Consider the following 20,955-nt stretch of genomic DNA (forward strand, 5'->3'; position numbering starts at 1 on the left):
ATCTGAAATCTATACAACAATTTAAAATATGAATATTGTACCTCTAATTTAATACACCAATGTATTACTTGGAAAAACTTCTAAGCTTATTAAATAGATTAATCAGGTTACTTCTTCAATGATAACTACAGTATCATTATTCTCCTACATGAAAAACGAAGAAAGATCTTTGGTGATGTACTCTCTACAATGTCAAGGCAATATAAACTATTCAATCCACTTAAGACTACAACATAAACTTAATCATTGCAACTACTAACAACACAGATATTGTCACAAGCCGTGTCTATGTTTGTGCTTTTGTGCCTGGCAATTTTGTCTAATTTATTTAACTTTAATACACAAACCCCTTAATGGGTCTGAAATGATTTCATACAATAGCAGCAGCAAACACTCCAAAACTTAAATTGCCAAGAGAGTGATTTAACATTTCTAAGGATGAGTCTCTTAAATGCTCATTTTTAATAGGTACCCCAGATAATTATGATGTAGGGAGTTTGAGAAACTATACTTTGAGAAAAACTGTCATATGCTAGATACACATTTTATGAGAAACTTTAAAAATATGTTGTGAAATGTCCATTTAGATAACCAAAAAATAACAAGTGATAATGTAGAAAATGTACTTTTTAATTCATATTATGTTGACTTTCAGCATATTTAAAATAGTTATACCAAAAGCTTTATCTTAATTTCATCATATTCCTCTCCAATTTTTTTTACCATTTATTGAAAATAGTTTTCCATAAAGCTCATTATTTTTTCTAATATTATATAGCCTATATCTATGTTTTTATGTATTTCTCTCAAAAGTTAGAATAGCTTATAAGGGTATTATATAAAATTGGTATATTACACACCAAATATAAGTACAGATTCTGTACAATGTAATAGTATACATATATTATAAGAGACTAAATGTCTTGTTAAAGGCAATAATATATTAAGAAATCTTTCATGGAAAAAAAATCTGCTTCTCAAAATGTGGTGGCTCAGCTACCAGCTGCTTTCCTTTTATAGATTTCTTTCAGTGGGCATTAATTGTCCATTTAGCTTCATTAACAGTTTCACCACGAGTCCAGCCTACAAAATAAAATACACAAATTAAAATACAGGTGAAATATGTAAGAATGCACAAAGGACACGCATGGCAATGGGCAGTTTCCTGTAAATCTGAATGGGAACTTCCTTACTAGTAGACAACTTATCAAGAAATAGTATAGGAGTATTTACTCAGCCTTTAAAGGGATTTCAGAAGAGACATGCTGGGTGCACTAGTGACAAGACATTAGCTAAGGAAAGAGCAAGATAGTGGATACCCCTGACGGAAGAGACAAGGATACTGACCAGAACTGAAAATGGTAGGGGATAAACAAAACAAAGTGTTTGTTGTAAAACAGAAATAAATTATTTAGCTACATTTCTGGCGCTACTTGCTTAGGAAAGGCCTTCCTCTTTGATTTTTTAATTTGCTTAGTTTAAAATAGCATTAATTATATATTTTAAAGAAACAAAAATCAATCAAACCCATTGTCATCGAGGCAATCCTAACTCAGTGAACACTATAGGACAGAGTATAATGTCCCATAAGGTTTTCAAGGTTACATATCCTTACAAAAGCAACCTACTACATCTTCCTCCCGAGGAGCATCTGGAGGGTTTGAACTCCTGACCTTTAGGTTAGCAGCCAAGAGGCTTAGCCATTATACCACCAGAACTCCTTTTACTATTATCTAATTTTAAAATAAGATTTTATGCTCCTTAAAAAAAAAAAGAACTTTCTAATAAAACCGTTCATTATTAGAAATTCAAAAAAATTGTTAAGTCCTTACCTGTTTTGTATGTACTATAAAGCTCATCTTATTTTCCATACTATGGATCTGAAAACATGTATCAGCATCTCCCAATTGAGATGTAAAACAACCATACTTGAGACTGATGAGTAAGGCCTGAAACATAATTAGAAATAATTATTGACATATTTTATCAAAAACAATACTGATCTTATTAGTATCTAAGCTTACCAATCTGACCCACACATGATGGTTCTGATCATTATAATGAAGCCTATTCAGATTTTCCTGCCACACTCTCTGCGTGTGCTGTATGAAGATCTGGCTGGTGAGATCCTGGCTGTCCAGCAGAGTTAAAATTTATACCTATCGGCAGAGAGTACTTGAGAAGCCTGACCACCCTTCAACAGCAACAGCGCCCCCACATGGAATCAGAAAGTGAAGGAGAATGGTTTTTCGGATCTGGATATGAAGTCATTTCCTTAGGGCATCCTCAAGGGCCTTGGGGAGAAATAGAGAGACTCTCCTGCCCTCTCTGCCTGTGCTGTGTGCGGACTTGGCTGGTAAGATCATGGCCGTTCAGGAGGTTCCAGAAGCAGAAGGCAGCTCTGTCGAGGAACAGAAAGGCCCGTCAGCCACGAAGCATATGTTCAAGCTCTACTTGCTGGGGGTGGTGCTCACCCTGTTTTCCATCTTCTTTGGACTGATGGGAGTCACTGGAGGGCTTACTGGAATGCCCATCGCCTGGACCAATAGAGGCCAACTAGGCCGAGCAGAGGGCCCCAAGGGCCTTCCGGACCATCCCTCTCAGCCCTAAGGGCTGCGATAGATAAGACCTCCTCCACCCACCGGAACCTCATAACACTGAATGTGCCTCAGCAGGCAGACTCTGAGCAGCAGGGCTCTCTGAGAACTGATGTGACTGTCCCTTGAAGGGGCTTTTCCTCTGAGTGCTGTTTAGGCCACAGGGAGTGGGGGCCCAAGGCTTTGGAGCAGCAGGCTCAGCCTTCAGGATCTGCTGCGTGGTCTGCGGTCCCCAACAGGGTGCTTCCAGCTCCTCCCAGAGGGCAGCTGATGCAGTGGATTGAGCTGTTGGGAAGTGGTGCTGTCTCCCCGTGCGCCACACATGTCTTCTAGGCACTGCTCTGGTTGGGATTTGGGGTCATTTGATTTGGTGTTCGGCTTCTCTGCTAAGAGATCACAGCCACAGGGGTGGGCTGCGAGAAGAAGGATGAAACAGCATTGGTCTGAAAAGGGCACGGGGTGATGTGAAAACTGCTCAGGACACAGGCGCGATGGCCACCATGTGGCTGAGATGACTTTTACCAATGTAATAAAAGTTGAGTATGTTTTTGCTCTGTGGCAAAATAAATAAATAAACAAACAAATAAATAAATAAAATAGTGAAGCCTATTCAAAGTGCCTACACTCAACCTCATACAAGTCCAGCATAAAAACTACATTTAGATGCTCAAAACACTGCTTTCAGCAATGTTTTTCCATTAATTGAGTAAAATTGTAAAGATGTCTATCATTGACTTTCAGGAAAATGTACTATAAGCTTTTACATTCTCCATGTTAAAAACAATCCCCTTTTCTTTTGAAAATTTATATGCCTTTAGATCTGAATTTTATGTGATATAAGTAACATGATGACTTAGGCAATTTCATCTCACTAAAAATAAGCAACTAGGGGCAGTACAGCACTGACAAAACACACAACACTTCTCCAGGTCCTTAATCCTTCTGCCCCGAATATTACGATCTCAGTCCTACATCGCAAATTCAGCTAGTCTGGCATACATACATCGGTATAGACAAGAGCTTTCAATTTACAAAATTCAGGATAGAAAAAAAAAATTCAGGAAAGACAAACCCCTCAGAAACAGCAATGGGAGTAACAACTTTGGGAAGGTAGGAGAAGGAAAGGGTGGGATGGGGGAGGGGGAACTGAGAGCAATGATGGAGAAAAACCCCTCTTGATGGGAACAAATACCAGGATTGTAGATGAGGGATAGAAGAGGTGGTGCAAGATATGTACAAATAACAATACATAATATATTAACGGTTCACAAGCGTGGCAGGGCGGGGAGGGAGGGGAAAAAGGGAACTAACATCAGGGGCTCAAGAAGAAAGATAATGTTTTGAAATTGTTGATGTAAATATTTGTACATATCAGCTTAGTATAAGGGATGTAAGGACTGCTATAAAATATGTAATAGCCCCAATAAAATGACTTTTTAATAAAAAATAAGCATGTTGATATACTTAGGGTAAACTTTTTAATTTGAAAATTAATAATAGTCTGTTAAATCAATAGACCACTAAAATAAGAGAGCTAATACTTTTTCAGAAGAGCTAAATGAAAACCAGCATTATGATAAGTCATCCTAACATAATCCATATTAAGTAGCCACAATACTTCCTTTTAACTACTTTTAACAATAATTCTCTGCTAGCCCTATTACATGCATTCTTCATCGACATGTTCACAAAAAATGTGTACCTGTGGTCCTTTAAGTGTACACTATAAAGTTCGAGGACACCAGTTTTGTTTGAAAAATAGCTATCTACATTCATAGCATAAAACTTAACTTCATACATAAAGGAGTGCAGATGGAGGACCCAAGACCCATCTATAGGCAACTGGACATTCCCTTACAGAAGGGTCGCGGGGAGTAGACGAGCCAGTCAGGGTGCAGTGTAGCCTGAAACATACAATTTTCCTCTATGTCCCAAATGCTCCCCGCCCCCCCATCACGATCCCAATTCTACCTTACAAATCTGGCTAGACCAGAGGACGTACACTGATTCAGATAGGGATTGGAAACACAGGGAATCCAGGACAGATGATCCCTTTAGGAAAAGTGGTGAGAGTGGTGATACCGGAAGGGTGGAATGGAAAGGGGGAACCGATTACAAGGCTCTACATATAACCTTCTCCCTGGGGGATGAACAGAAAAGTGGGTGAAGGGAGACGTCAGACAGTGTAAGATATGACAAAATAATAATATTTTATAAATTATCAAGGGTTCATGAGGGAGGGGTGAGCAAGGATGGAGGGGGGAAAATGAGGAGCTGATACCAAGGGCAAATGTTTTGAGAATGATGATGGCAACAAATGTACAAATGGACTTGACACAATGGATGGGTGGATTGGGATAAGAGTTGTATGAGCCCCCAATAAAATGATAAAAAAAAATAGTCCATTAATAGTGGCCTCAAAAATTTAATGTATAAAAAAAGTACTGTGGTTCAGCAAGTCCTTTGTTACAGAGATCAGGTTTTCAATGAATCACTAAATCCACACTTTTTAAACAAGTTTTTGTTTTACAGGATAATGTATAGTGAAGTTGCAATTTTTGAGCAGCTCCCAATGAAAACAAGGGGCCAGCGAACCCACATGGTGGTTGAGTAATCAGTATATGCTCCAGGAGGCAAAAACAGTTCCCATTAGAAAGCAGAATCTACAAAGGGCCAAACTAATGTATCCCATGGAGAGTTTTTACACTGTGGATGAAGGGATTTATTCTATTTTAGTAAATGAAATCTATCAAATTCAACCCTAGCAGATCCCAGTGACCTCAGACAACTGCAGATGAGCTGTTGTCCTTTGCTAACTGGAAAATGTTGTCACCTTAGAGCTTTCAAAGGGGCCATACACCTACTAGTAGCTTAGAGCACCAGGTAATGTTCACATGGACAGAAATATTTTTACTTTTGTGTTCAATCATCTATTTATATACCCAAGGATAGCCTTTCTATTTCTATTTTTACGAACTGAACACTTTCGCCTGAAATAGCAGACTGCTAATATTGCTATCAATATGCCTGCTACTGCAATCTCACTCATTCAACTGCTAGACCAGGATAATTCAAATACAAAATGTGATATTGCCAAATCATTTATATATATGAAATATTCTATTGTTGCCTAAGTTTGGAATGCTTTCAAATGTCAAACAGAAAAAAAGGGCGTAGCTTCACATCTAGAGCATCACCATCAGTTCTGTGAAGAAGGGTTTGTAAATATGAGGATGTTGGTAGAAAATGCTCTCCAACAGCAGAAGAAACCTTTCTTCAAGTGCCAACAGAAAAGTGGTTATAAGATAATAGCAGCAGCCTATTTTGTGTATTGGAAGTCATTTTAAATATTTAATAGAAAATGATAAACAAATGACCCAAAGGCAGGCTGACCTAAGAAATCTCAAAAAATCAAGCCCCAGGTCCACTCTGCCCCTCTTTAGCATCTGACCCTACATAATCTCTATTCCATCCACTGGCACAGCTAACCACATGATAAATGAACACTGGTCCATTAGGAAGATCCTGAGTTATCATGAAATGAACTATGACATAATTCAAGAAGTCTGTGATTCATGATGATCCTTTATATGATAATGACTTTGATGAGGAAAAATGGCATAAGTGGGAGCTTTGTAAGTTTACTGAAAATTAAAATACAATGAAACTTCCCCACAAATATTTTGAAGCCCTGTAGTATACCAAGACTATCATTCTATTTGCAAAGAGTTCTTTATTCTTCAGCATAGCTGCAAGGAATTCTAATATACAAATGTATAATTAATATGTTAAGCCCTGATAGTCATTTAGTCTCCCCAAGTAATTTGCTTTAATCAATAAAGTTGCAATGAATAATCTTATATATTTTCCACTTCTAGATTTTTGCCTGCTATTTGAGATATTGAGGTACAATGGGAAAAAAAGGTACAGTGAGGAAAAAGCTAAAAGCTACCTTTGTTTCCATGTTGAGAAGATGAAGTCCTTTTATATTCACACCCACGTACACGGGAATGACTTTATGATTGCTGGGGCTGGCCTTTGTAAATATCTGCCCTGTGAAAAAAGCTGCTCCATAAGTAGGGATTTCCCAGCAATTCTGTAAGAACATGCGCTGAAGATGATGCATTTCTTTACTGACACCCTCACTGGTACTAAGATTCTAAAAACAAATAAAACATAAGATATATGAAAAAGGAGAATGTATACTTAATAACACAAGTAGGTCAACTATGTAATTTCTCAAAATTAAGAATGCCCCTAACAAAAAATAAAATTGAGTAACATTATCCTAAGGGTACTTTTTGTTTATAGAACTTAATAGAGAAAAGAAAATTGAAGTCTAAAATATTGTTGCCCATCTATTTCATTAGGTTTCAGTGCTTGATGGACAGGAAGAATATGATTTCATCCTTAAAAAAACTCAAAATAAACCTCTAGTCCCCATCATCACCATATCAAAACCACACCTACTGCTGTCTCTGTGAATCTAATTGGTGACCCCATGTGTTTGAAAGTAGAACTGCACTGTAGCACATAAAAGTGCCAGAAAAAGCTTCTACATAGTTAAAAAAAAATCAACAAATCTGGTTCCTTTCAGTTTCAGGACTTAAAATAGATATATTTTAAATTTTAGGATTATAAATTTAATCTGTGTTTAAAATGCATTTATACCATTAACAAACTTTCTGCTAGGCTGGTATGGTGCTTTGTTATTTCTCTCAAGCAGCTTACCTTATACTCATGAAGTATTCGGTTTGTCCAGTGAGGTGCCTTACTTTTCAATTTAGTGATAGGTACAATGGATTTTAGATTTTCTTCACTGTAAGTACACATGCCAACATCCTTTAGCTAAAGCATCTTTATTAACTAAAGTAAGTTATCATTGTCACAAATGGTTTTAAGTATGTAATATAAATTGTAAACAGAAAAACATTAACTTGTAAAATATCAGAGAATTCTTGAAATTTCAAGCCACAAGTCCCAATTCTAAACATCAATATTTTTTTCCAATAAGCTAGAATATTTTAAAAATTGAAAAATCACAATAAGCAAGCTTCAGTTGTGCTAAAATCTCTGCCTTTTTCTTTCAAGGGCTGAAAATAAAACTAAATTTTATGCTGTGATTCTTAAGTGCATATATCTAGTAATAATATTTTTTTATTACCTATTCATGTTGACTTTGTTATTTAAATATATAGTAAGGAAAAGTATATTAAAGAAAAATATAGCACAGTAAACTCAAATAAAGAAAAATAACATTGAGGACATTACATGCGTTTAGAAATGCTTTCCTACAGTACTTTTCTCATTCCATATCTTGTGTTTTAATTCCACATCAACTGACAAATATTTTAAGTTTTCTTGATTAAACAGAATCTTTCTTGAGCATGCACAAAACTATGCATTGTTATCAAGTACTTACTTTAAGAAACCTTGCTTGTGTTTCTTACTCTCATAATTTCCATAAACTATTTGTAACAGTAGACTTGCCAATGTTATCACCTTAGCATCAGGCGCTGTATAAAAGCCCTTCAACAAATTATATCTGGCTTCATCAAAGAGAATAAGAATAGCCAGTGGGTCTTCAATCTTAAAAGAAAAAGCATCATTTGGTTATTAAGCTACAATTTCCTATTGCAAATGTGCAGATTGTCACTGTCTACTATGGAAATTTTACCCATCTGTGTGTAAATGAGATATTAAACTGCTTTCAAGGAAGATTGCAAACTTTTCTGTGAAAGGTCAGATAATAATATATTAAGTTTTGTGGGCCATACCATGTCTGTTGCTACTATTTAACTTTGCCACTGTGACACAAAAGCAACCACAGTGTATGTGTGTGGCAATATATTGCTAAGGTCTTAGCGATAACAAAAAATCATTTCATACAATTTTCGCATAGTATAAAATATTATTCTTTTGATTTTTTTTCAACCATTAAAAGAATTAAAAAACTCACTCTTAGCTTGCAGGTTAATAAAAGATAGGCAGCAGACTGTAGTGCCACAGGCTGTAGTTTGCTAACTTCTGATCGAAAGTCTAATATAAGAATCATCAGTCTATGCATATGAACAATTTCTTGTAAAATTTTACCCAAATTATTTATCTTCCTGAAACACTTCTCTATTACCTACGCTTCATATACTATAATAGCAAACCTCAAAAAAGAGAAAAGGTATTGTGCCAATTCCCATAAGCATACATGTAGTTTAAAGCCGTTTTAACACAAACATCTTAATTTGATTAAATAACAATAAAGGAGATGTTGTTAGTATTATGCTATTTAATATAAATATAAAATATATTTTTATATTGTATATAAAATATACGGTACTTGGGCAGAGAAGGAAGATCGCTTTGAGTGTATTCAGGCTCTTTGCAGACACCACTTATCTAATATAGCTTTATGAATAACCCAAGGCTTAGTTTTTGACAAACTTCAGACAAATTTCTCAGTATTGTTGACTATAATGAGCAAATCTCTCTTCTCTTTGGTAATATAAGAGGAAGAATATAAATAGTAAAAAGTGATTTTAACCAAGTTTGGATAGGCTCAGTGAATTTTCTTGAGTTAAAATTTGCTTAACCTTGTATGTATAATGTCCCCTTGGATAAACATTGAGGGAATGCACTAAAATATTTTATTGGTTGGTTTTTCCCACCAAAGTTATGAGCCATATTTTTCTTTTCCATTTTCACAGCTATAATTAAATTTAGACTCTCTTGTTGCAGTCTATCTATATATTCTCTCATCTTATATATTTATAAGAATATATAAGAAATATATAAATTTCTTATATATTCTCTCATCTCATCATCATATTATCTCATCTTTCTTCTAAGATCTACAGCAGATCAGGAAAGAAAAATACAATCATGATAGTTTCTGCCTCTAGTTTCACAATAAGAACTTAACACAGGAGTACACTCCTGGTTTCATGCCTAGACATTACTGACTGGTTATGAATTACTTGTGTTTGCACTTACAGCAGTGTTTAAGCCCTAAAGCAATGTAGGTCTTTATAGGACACTGCTGCAAAGGATAGTTTTGGCTTGATATGGTAGGTGAGCAAGATGCTAATAGTTTCTGTGTACTTGAATGACTATAAATAACAATTCCAAACAAACCTTTTTTTCAACTTCTAAAGGAAGTCTCACATCTCTTCTTAGGAAAAGCTGTGGTGTCTCCCTTTGGGGATCCAAATTAGTCAATTCAGCAAGTATTTCTGGCCAGTCACGAACATGTTGTAAGGGCTTATGATACGGCTTGAGTTGAAGGCCTGAAAAACATCTTTCCTTTTATAAATGATAATACAAAAATAAATCAATTATATTAACGCATAGGAAGCTTACATAAAACTCTCTGCACTTAGGGACTCAATACATCTAAGTTAAAGGTATGAATGTAAACCAACATTGATTTTAATCATAACTACAACTCAATTTGAGGTTAAAAGCTTATGTTTTTAGGAACAATTCCATTAGAATTCATTTAATTGTAATACAGTCAGTAGAATTTACTGTTTTTAAAAAATACAATTAAACCATCATAATATAATCAATCACAACAACCTCAATTAAATCCTTAATGTATTAAAAATATTTTCTTCTCAGAGACCAATCTAGAGCAACATGAGGTTGATTTTCTCAGACATTTTGAAGCCTCCTCATAGATGGTAAAAGGACATGTGTGTTATTCTGAGATAATAAGGAGAGCACTGAACTAAAGGCATGGAGCAAGAGCACTATATTTAATTGCATTCCAATCAAATGCTATGTCAGGGAAGAAAAATTTTAGTTCGAACTGGATGAGGATTGAAAAGCAGATGCACTAGGTATGAGTACATAAGAAGTCTGAAAGCAGGGCTGTAACTCCATTTAAAAATCTTCTGACCAGTTTTGATTTTTAAAATTGCGTTTTCTAAACAGCAATGCCTCTAGCCTTGATGTTCATTGAGCCATAAAGGAGCCATTATTTTTCTCTGAAGTCTCGTGGTGCAAGATAACACACTCTATCCCCAAAGGTTCTTTCCATTATGGTCAAACAGATGCAAGATGTGATAGTTTATACCTGAAGCATATTGATGCACAGTATTGCCACCCCCCAACCCCCTATTCTGGTCAAGAAGATATTTACATTTAAGAAGTATTGATTTTAGTAACTTATAACTTAAAGCTGCCACACACATACACACAAAGAAATATATTGCCCACAAAACATTCCTTTTCTTCTGAAGGTTCTACAATGCATTGTTAATAAGCCAACCTCTCACTATTAAATGGCCAATTGAGACAAACATTTGAGATGTTTTTCACCACTAATTCGCTAGGGTGGTAGGTGTTATGGAAAATATTCATCTAGTCTTCTGAGTTGTCAAAACAGACTTGGTGACCTTGTCAGTTCTAGCAGTCATTTTGTCCACAATCTTGATGGACATATAAACAGTTTGCCACAGATCACAAATAGAAAAACTACCCAAAGGAGGATATTCAATGAAGCTCTCAACACACATGTACTTGCCAGGAACCATGTCATTGATGGCAGCATTACCAGACTTCAATAATAATAGCAGCTAAAAGATATCCCCCAATTATTGTAACATGGAATCTAGCTTCTCACTAGAATGGCAATCAATCTTCTCTTGGAGATAAGCAAACTTGCAAGCAATGTGAGCTGTGTGACAATGCAGCATAGGTGTATATACAACACTGTTTTGGCCTGGATGGTTCAGAATGATCACCTGAGTAGAGAAGTCAGCTGTGTCCATTGATGGGCCATTTTTTGCTGTTACCTGCCACACTGCTATGATGAACCTCTTTAACAGGGGCATTCTTGACCTTTAAGCCTACAATGTCCCCACAGAGAACTTTAAAGTCTCATGGTGCAGACTATACTTCAGTGGTAATATTGACTGGAGCAAGAGTGACCATCAGGTCTACTATGAGAAAACTAGTCTCTATTCTGCCCAGAGGGACAATGGTAGACATCCTGGAGAGGCAATGCAAGGGCTTGTCAGTTGGATGAGTTAGTAATTGGATGTACGCAGAGCTTCAAGCTGCATCACCACCCTTCGAGATGACCTTCCAGTCCTTGAACGAAGCCATGTTAGTACTTGGCTCCAGCATGCTGCCATCATTCAGACCTGACGTTGGCATCAATGCTACTGTATCAAGCTTGTAGACAATTTTCACAACGGAGGTTGCTGACTTCCTTAAGGATTTCCTCATATCTTTTCTGACTGTAGCATGGTTCACTGGAATCCATTTTGTTAACAGCAACAATTGGTTGTTCCATATTCCGCATGTAAGCCAGAAGGGCAAGGCTCTCAGGTTTGCTCGTTCTTGGATCTACTAGTTTCAAATTTACCCATACCAGCAGCAACAAGTAGAAAAGCCCAGCTAGCCTGTGATATTCCTGTAATCACATTTTTCATAAAGTACCTTGTGTCTTGAGGTTTCAATGATGGTCACATAGCACTTGCTGGTCTCAAATTTCTACAGGGAGCTATCAATGGTCAGCCATGCTCAGATTTCAGTTTATCCAATATTCAGACATACTGAAAGAGTCCTTGACCATCACAGCAATTTCCTTCGCAAATGTTCAATGGTTCTTTTGTTGATACCATCAGATTGTGGATCAGGTGATCAGTAGTGGTGGACTTCCCTATATGTCCAATGATGATGCTCCTGATATCGGTCTTTTCCTTTCCCATTATTTATATGGATTTTATATGCCTGTTCTAAGAAGCCAAACACATTTTCAAATAAAATGATTTCTATAATCAATCATATTTGGCAACATTTGCCCATAGATAAAGTTCAGAAGGCAGGAATGGGTAGGGAAAAAAGACAATGGAAATGGGGTACCCAAGGATGTGGAAAGAATGCTATTTCACTGAAGGAATGGCAAACAGTGTCACAAAACTATACATTTTTAAATGAGAAAAAAAGTTTGCATTGTAAACTTTCAGTAAAACTACAATAAAAAGTAAAATGAGGTAAATTTTACTCTCTGGAACTGGTTTGAATATAGCCCAGAAGCTTTTTGGTTTCAACAACAACAACAACAACCCAATAATTTATATAAAAGGGAACAGTGTACTATTTGATAATTTAAAAGCCAGTAACATAAGTATATTATACTTTAGTAGAACTTGCACAAGTTGGAACCTATGTAAGCAGAAACATATCAGAGAAAGAAAACCAAATAGGAAAGTGCTAAGACTTCAAAGGTGAAAAACTTGCAAGACCAGGAAAATCAAGAAAACCTTGTTGCACTCCGGCTCTCCCGGGTTCAATGCATAACACAATAAATCTTTCTTACTGAGGTTTTCTGAACAGATCCAAATAGTGAAATATTGTTGTGTCTCTTGAGAAAGACGCATTCCTTCCATAATCTGTTGCACTGTTGTATTATTTCCATGTTTCAGCTCAACAGATCGGTAAGATCCATCCATTCTGTATATCCGAACTTTTTCATACTGGGACAAAGAATAATACATTATGCAACTTTCTTAGCAACTATTTATTCCACCCAATTAAGATGCTTTACTTTCAACTTCATATGCTGTATGACAGATTTCTAATGTGGGAAATAATGGAAAACTGCCTTCAAGTGGAAATCTGCTGGTAAGGCTGGAAAAGCATTTTATTTCCATTATTTGGATTTTCCAAAACGTGCTCCTCTGGCTCTCCCAAGGTCAAGAGAAGGAGGATGGCTTTTGTTTAATTTTTTAAGTAATAAATTTCAAACTCTTCTGAGAGGATGCTTTAGAGTCTTTACTATGCAATTTCAATCTTCATGTGTTATATAGATAGATTTGTTTAGCAAATCTTGTTAGACAAGTACCTAATGAGTTTAGTGGGCCACAACTCATACAAAGAAATCTGTACCCATAATAATTTGTCTTAAAATGAATCTGGGATGGAAGATTTTGCATGTGAAAGTTGTAAAACAACGTATGTTGGGCCAGTTTATTTTCTCCAGGTCAGAGAATCAGAGTAGTGAGATGGACTCAATGGTAATCTCTTTACAGCCCCAACTGAACCCTGCTTTTCCAAACCATTTGTGGTTTTTGAAATCAAAATGGCCTACATATGTGTATATAAAATAAATGCTCAGGATAAGGCTTATTTTCAACTTGTCCATTGAGTTATAATTATTTTTAACACAGCTGATGCCCTCAAACAACTTCCAGACCAGATCATTTTGGTTAACTATATCTCAAACTATATTTATCCAGAATATAAATCTTAATGGTAGTAACAAATATATATTATAACTATGTAGATAGAAATTGCAATGATGTAATGCCTACTCCACTTACCTATTTTCTTATGTTCTTAACATAGAATATTTTGATAAAATGTGAACTGAGTGTATAGCGGGTTTTGTATAGTATTAGTCCCTTAAAGGTCGATACCATATATTCTATTTCAGCATTGCACAGTACTAAATCTACAGACATATTCAATAAATACTTGTTGGCTAATAGGTAATATTTGGAAAATCTCAGATAATAGTGCTTATTCCTGTCAGAATAAAACTTTTACTACATTTCTCAGAAAAATACTTTATTCAGTTTAGAGGTTTTCCAACTTTTAAAGTTTCTGAAGTCACGGCTAATAGAAAATTAAATTTCAATCTTTTAAATATGAAAATCTCTCAAACAGTTGCATGGACTCAGCATTTGATTTATGAGTTTCTCTTGGATCAATCAGAAAGAAAGGCCACAATGAATTGGTAAAATAAGAAATGGAAAATCATCTATTTCAAACCTGTCACTTTTCCAGGGAGGCAATAATTTGTTGAAACTGATTTTTAAATGATGATCAATGGTATTATTTATAAATACAAAGTGTTGTTTTGAAGGCCTCCATAGAGAAATATACCTCGATCAATAAAATAATTTGGAACTAGCACATAAATTAGAGATTTTACTGTAATTAGATGAAGTGCTTTACAAATTTTGCTTTGTTATGTAAAAACAAGCTTCCTAATTTGGGATGATAAATATAATACTATGAAGTTTAATATTGAGGGTTTATAAAAGTTGTTAGGAAGAATCCATTCATCTATTCATCCTTTTACTCTTGCCACAGATTCTCAAATTGCTTGTCAATATAAAGCTTTGGGCTGCTCACCAAGAGGTTAACAGTTTGAAACCACCAGTGACTCCAAGGGAGAAAGATGAGGCTTTCTACTCCTGTAGAGAGTTACAGCCATGACAACCAACATGGGGCGTTCTACTATGCCCTACAGGGTCTCTATGAGTCATAATTGATTCCATGGCAGTGAGATAAACACTATATGTGGCTATAACTATTTATGAAGATAATTCTTACAGGTTTATTAATGGCTTCCTTCAACAATTTTGCCGTTTCTTCCCAGTTATTTTGTTTGTTTTCTTCACAAATATTTAATGGGGATCTTCCTTGTTGATCTGTAATGTGCTAGATATGTGCGGGGCAGGGAAAGGAAGATAGATAAAACATTACAAAGATGGTATTGCAAGAGAAAATGTAGTAAGACATTTAATAGATAGATAAAACATCACAAACATGGTATTGCAAGATAAAATGTAATTAATTTAATCAGTTTCATAAAAAATAAGCTAACAAGTATTAAGTCAATGTTAAATATATTTAGTACATACTATGCTTAATGTAAGCAAAAATTTCTAAAGATGATAAATTCAAAGCACTAATCAAGATTCTGTTAGTTATAACATTCCACTTTATAAAATACTTAATATTACAATTTTTAGAAATTAGGCAGAAATCTTTTTTGAAAAGATATTTTTGAGGAAATACAATTTAAATGAGTACTGCTTAAATTTTATGAACAAAACAGCTTATACATATTTGTTTTTCTAATATTAAATGCAAATTTTGTTTTTCAGCTTACACCTCAAATATGTAATTTTAGCATCGTTACTTGCATTGTTTGAACACTTAAAAATGTACTAAATAAATAACTTACTCTGTCAACTTCGGGATGATTGAGAAGAATCTGCACTATTTCAGCATGTCCTCCTCCAGCAGCAAAATGAAGAGGAGAACTAAGCTGTCCATTCAAAAGGTTTGGACTGCACTTTCCTTTCTCTAACAAGATGCGAGTAGCCTCAACTTTGCCATACCTATTGAAAAAAATTTTCTGAAAACGTTATCTGAGATATTTTTTTACAATTCCAAATTATAGATGGTATCCCCAAAATGTCTAAGATTTTTCTAGGACAAAGAAAAAGGGATTATCATGACGTAAATGTTTTCAGTGCCTAGGGATTTTTTCTGAATACTTCTGGTTTGATCAACTGTTTCTATTTCAGACCAACTAGGAGAAAATATAACCTCAAATACAAGTTAGAGCAGATGACAAATACTCTACAGAATGTAAGGTATGCACATTATAAATAAGATATAATTTTAAATCAAGAGCAAGGTCAAATCAGGAAGTAACTTGTAAATAAACTTGTTAAAGCGTATTTTGCTTAGGCTTTACTATGATTTACAAAATAATTCCAAAGACATAATTCTATCTGTAACAGTTGTATTAGATAATACAAAGATACCTTTGTAAGTATGTGGTCCTTGGGCTGATAAAGATTTGTAATTTAGTCAGGGAGATAAAACATAAATCTGTGATTTGTAAAGTAATGCTTTAAAATTTAAGTAGCAGTTTAAAACTAATTTAAAGATAAGGCAGTATACAATTTTCATATAAAAACTATATATAATTAATGCTTAAAAGAAAGCCAGATGCAGAGTTATGACTTCAGCCTAAGCTGGTTCTAAGAAATGCTTCAATGGAAGAAGAACTGGGTGGATTTTAAATAGGAAGGGACTTGAGAGGTTAAATATTTCAGGTATGAGAAAAAGCATAAGCAAAAGTCAAGAAGCATAAAGAGTACCAAGTGAGAGACAGACATAGTGAGTCAATAATATGGTTAAAGATAAAGTCAAGTAAGGCAGCAATCTGGAATAATGGTGGAAATAAGTGGGCAGGTGGGAGAAGGGGAAATTGGTTTTAGATATGATACATCTAAGAGGAAAACAGGACACCTTTAGAACTGACCTGATTTGCCTTGAACTTTCCTTTTCATAGTCCCTAGTATTATTATTTTTAGTACCCTAACTTGACACTTACATCCTATCTCTTTTTATCAGACTCTTTCCTCACGTTCTTTGACACGGCCTTTTCCTCAAACTCATTTTTTTCCTCCCAGGTTAAATTCCATTATTTCTGTGATATAGTTGAACACCTACATATCTATTATCTATCTCTCTATAGATCTTCTCTATCAACCTGGCAATTCCTGCAGGTAAAAGCAGTATCTTTACATTCTCCAAAGTATCTTATGCGTAAAAAAAAAAGAATTACAAATTTTTCAGTAGACAATTGAAAATGGCAAGACTGATGATACTCCAAAGGAAGCTTGAGAATACCAAACTCATCTAGCAGAAAAAAAATAACTATAAAGGCTGAGAGAATGAATTTAGAGAAAGAGGATCATCTTAGAACCATGAAATGCATGTTGACAGAAAAAGACAATGAAGGAGTAATTCAAGAAGTTATAATAAAAATAAATTAATACATAGATTCTACATAATAAATGAAAAGTTCTCAAAGTACCTGCTCATATAACTAACTGGTCAGTATAAATTTCACAGAAACTTTACAAGGCAGACAGAGGTGTTTTATGTATGAGAAAAGGAATGAAGCATGAAGCAGTTAGGTAACTTGGGTTATTGGTTATAAGGTCCAAAGGTTATTAGCTAGAAAGAGATTAAAAAATCAGGTTTATGATGAGTGTTATGTGTGGCCCACATCTTTGAAATATGGCTGAGAAAGAAAGGAAAGAGACAAGATAGTAGTAGCTAGAAGCAGCATCAGGTTTAACTTAAGGTAGAAAACACGAGGAACAAAAGTAGAGAAAAGGAAAAGACTGAATTTAGTGGGTACTAACAAGGATTTTTACATGCATACTCTAAAATGCAGGAGATGAGAATAAAAACTGATCATCAAGGATGGAGAAGGACATTTTTTAATTGCTTCAATTTTCTTTGAAAATTGGGATTAAACCTGTTGAAATTAGAGAAAGTAGGAGTAGCTTGGGGGCTGAGAGAAGAAAGGTTTAGAATTGCTTCTAGAGAGAACTACAAGTGTGTATGGATGAATGAGAGCAAAAGGATAGTTGGCTAAGCTACAATGGCTGTCTGAATGAAATGAACTGGAATAATTTACAAGATAAAAATGCATCCTAGTTCTAGCACTCTCTAACAATGATCTCAATTCTAAAAGTACTATTATAAAGGCAGCGTTGGATCTGATTCAAAATAGAGATCTGGTTGGGGGTGCAGTGGCTAAAGCACTTGGCTACTAACCAAAAGGTGGGGAGTTTAAACCCACTAGCTCAGCGGTTCTCAACCTGTGGGTCGTGACCCCTTTGGGGGTTAAAGGACTCTTTCACAGGGGTAACCCAATTCTTTTCTTTTTTTTTCCTCCTCCCCCCCCCCCAATTCTTAACAGTAGCAAAATTACAGTTATGAAATAGCAACTAAAATTATTTTATGGTTGGGGGGTCACCACAACATGAGTAACTGTATGAAGGGGTCACAGCATTAGGAAGGTTGCAGGTGAATGATGTGGACAGTTAACACCAGTAAAGACATACAGCCTTAGAAACCATACGGGACTATTCTACACTGCTCTATTGGGTTCCTGTGAGTTGGAATTGACAACAGTAATGGTGTGTGGTTGATGAAGGCCACAGGAAAAGTAAAGAGATGAACAATTCTGGGACACTGGCAGGACGTTTATTGAGTGGCTAACAAGTAATCCACTAGGGCAGAAAGCCAACTTATGTAACTTAGGTTCAGAAATGGTGATTGCAGAAAGAATAGCTTTTAAGTACCTGGTACCAATCTAGGAATGTCACTAAATAGCTCATGTAAAAACTGTTCAGTTGCTGTATGTTTTGCTGTGTATATTTTCAACAATAACAAAAGTAAAACTTAAAGAAGGGGAAAAAAGGTTAGAAAGGATCTTAGGAAGCATCTTATTAAACACTGGCCTTCAATGCGTGGTCTTCAAACCTTTCGGAAGGTACACCACCAGGTCAATCACGTTTTCATAGCAATACTAAGATGTTATTTGCCCTTTCCACTCTCATTTCCTTATAATGATGCAGTGGAGTTTTCTGGAAGCCTCATGACATGTAATATTGCAACTCATAAGAGCAGAAGCAGATGTGAAAATCTGGCTATCTTCTATTACGCTAGGCATTAAAAGAAATTTGCAAAAAATGACAAAGCATTACCATTCAATAGTTTTGTTTTAAAATATAGTAATTTTTATAAAAGTATGCTATGTGCTAATGCCTAAACTGTTTGCTACTTTAGATTAGTAAATATTTAAAATACTTCTCAGTTTTAATATTTACTGTGGCGCCTTAGTGTGCAGAGGGATAAGCCTTGGGTTATTAACCATAAGTATAGTGATTCAAAGCCATCAGTCTCTCTGAAGGAGAAAGATGAAGGTCCTGAAAAGATTTAGTTTCAAAAACCACATACAGAGTCACTATGAGTCAGAATTAACTTGATGGGGGTTTAATTTTGGGATATGGTAAATAACATAAGACAATCCATATAAATACAAACTCTTTGGGGTCCTGTAATTTTGAAGAGTGAAAAGGGTTCCTGAGATGAAAACGTTGAGAGGGCAAGTGACCTAATTAAAGTCCTCATTCTAGAGTTGAAGAACAAACCAAAAGGGTGGCACATCTTATCTACATAAAACCCAAACCAAACTCACTGCCATGGAGTCAATTCTGACTTACAGGGACCCTACAGGACAGGGTAACACCACCCCTACAGGTTTTGGAGACTGTAACTCTACAAGAGTAGAAAGACTCATCTTTCTCCCAAAGAGTGGCCGGTGGTTTTGAATTATTGGCCTCATGGTTAGTTGGTCAATGTGTAATCATTACACCACAGGGCTATTCATCAAACTCATTGCATCAAGTTAAAATGCCAGTTTTCCAATCTATACCAGCCCAGTATCCCCATTGAAGTGCGTAGTATGAATCACTAAATAAGAGCACAATTCCAAGATAATGTAAGTTAACATCTGTCCTAACCAGCTGAACCATTTTTCATTCAAGCACATCAATAACATGATCCATGTGATAAAACTATTACAGTATTCCTGGTGGCTGAGCATAAAATTTTACTATCATTTTTCCCCTCCCTCCTTGATAATTTATGAGGACCTGATGCCAGGGGCTTAAGTGGAGAGCAAATGTTTTGAGAATGATGAGGGCAATGAATGTACAAATGTGCTTTACACAACTGATGTATGTATGGATTGTGATAAGAGTTGTATGAGCCCTTAATAAAATGATTTAAAAAAATTATTTCATATACACTCAAGTATAAGCCGACCCGAATATCAGCTGAGGCACCTAGTTTTACCACAAAATGGCATTAAAAATGTGCTGAAAAACTCGGCTTATCCAACAGGGGACAGACAATACTGGAGACACAGTGTGGGAATTGCACCTGATCTGATCCCGCCACACCAAGGCAAAATACTAAGGGGTGCATCAGAACAGCAAGGGAACGGAGTGGTGAGGTCCCCAGGGAATGCTGAAGGTGGACTTTGGGGCAAGGGCGTGGTGTCCCGACAGACTGGACTGGAAAACACTCCTAAAGGCCAACAAAAAGTCCTAGAACTAACAACAAGCTTTTCTTTCTTATTATGTTTTGTTTTTTGTCATTGGTTTGTTGTTGTTGTTGTTTTGTTGTACATTGTTGCTTGGTTTTGCTCTATCTTGTTTTTGTGCAGGTTATTATCTCCGCAGGTCTGTCTAAATAAGATAGGCTGGATGAACAACCTGGAGGAGAAAACAATGGGACTGACAGTTCTGGGTGGACATGGGAGAAGGGGAGGTGGGGGGAAAGGAAGTGGTGTTAACAAAGGACAAGGGAACAAGTGATCCAAATTGGTGATGAGGAGGATGTAGGGCAGGATCAAGGGTAATGTAACCAAGAGGAATTGCTGAAACCCAGGTGGGGACTGAGCATGATAGTGGGACAGGAGGAAAGTCAAGGGAAATAGAGGGAAAAGCTGGGAGGCAAAGGGCATTTATAGAGGTCTCCATAAAGACATGTACATATGCAAATATATTTATATATGACGATGGGGAAATAGATCTATGTGCATATATTTATAGGTTTATAACGTAGTAGAAGGACTTTGGGCCTCCACTCAAGTACTCCCACAATACAAGAATATTTTTTTCTATTAAATTGGCATTCTATGGTGCTCACCTTCCCGACACAACCGCTGAAGACAAAG

General features: G+C 35.8%; 1 protein-coding gene across 3 annotated transcripts in view; it reads right to left on the reverse strand.

Moving 5' to 3' along the window:
- Nucleotides 1–609: 609 nt before the first annotated feature.
- The window catches only part of KRIT1 (KRIT1 ankyrin repeat containing), a 38,727-nt gene continuing 18,381 nt past the window's right edge, over nucleotides 610–20,955 (reverse strand). For all 3 annotated transcript variants that reach the window (XM_045288715.1, XM_004702654.2, XM_045288716.1), the window contains 9 exons: nucleotides 15,580–15,736; nucleotides 14,943–15,050; nucleotides 12,922–13,078; nucleotides 9,726–9,877; nucleotides 8,020–8,186; nucleotides 7,329–7,416; nucleotides 6,550–6,756; nucleotides 1,833–1,949; nucleotides 610–1,083 (listed from right to left, as the gene is read on the reverse strand). In XM_045288715.1, coding sequence (XP_045144650.1) covers nucleotides 1,015–1,083; nucleotides 1,833–1,949; nucleotides 6,550–6,756; nucleotides 7,329–7,416; nucleotides 8,020–8,186; nucleotides 9,726–9,877; nucleotides 12,922–13,078; nucleotides 14,943–15,050; nucleotides 15,580–15,736 — 1,222 coding nt within the window. In that variant the 3' untranslated portion in view covers nucleotides 610–1,014. The remainder of the gene's footprint in view (nucleotides 1,084–1,832; nucleotides 1,950–6,549; nucleotides 6,757–7,328; nucleotides 7,417–8,019; nucleotides 8,187–9,725; nucleotides 9,878–12,921; nucleotides 13,079–14,942; nucleotides 15,051–15,579; nucleotides 15,737–20,955) is intronic.

This window comes from Echinops telfairi, unplaced genomic scaffold (assembly GCF_000313985.2).
Source record: "Echinops telfairi isolate 266 unplaced genomic scaffold, ASM31398v2 ScPeMD7_23;HRSCAF=83, whole genome shotgun sequence".
Classification (NCBI taxonomy): domain Eukaryota; kingdom Metazoa; phylum Chordata; class Mammalia; order Afrosoricida; family Tenrecidae; genus Echinops; species Echinops telfairi.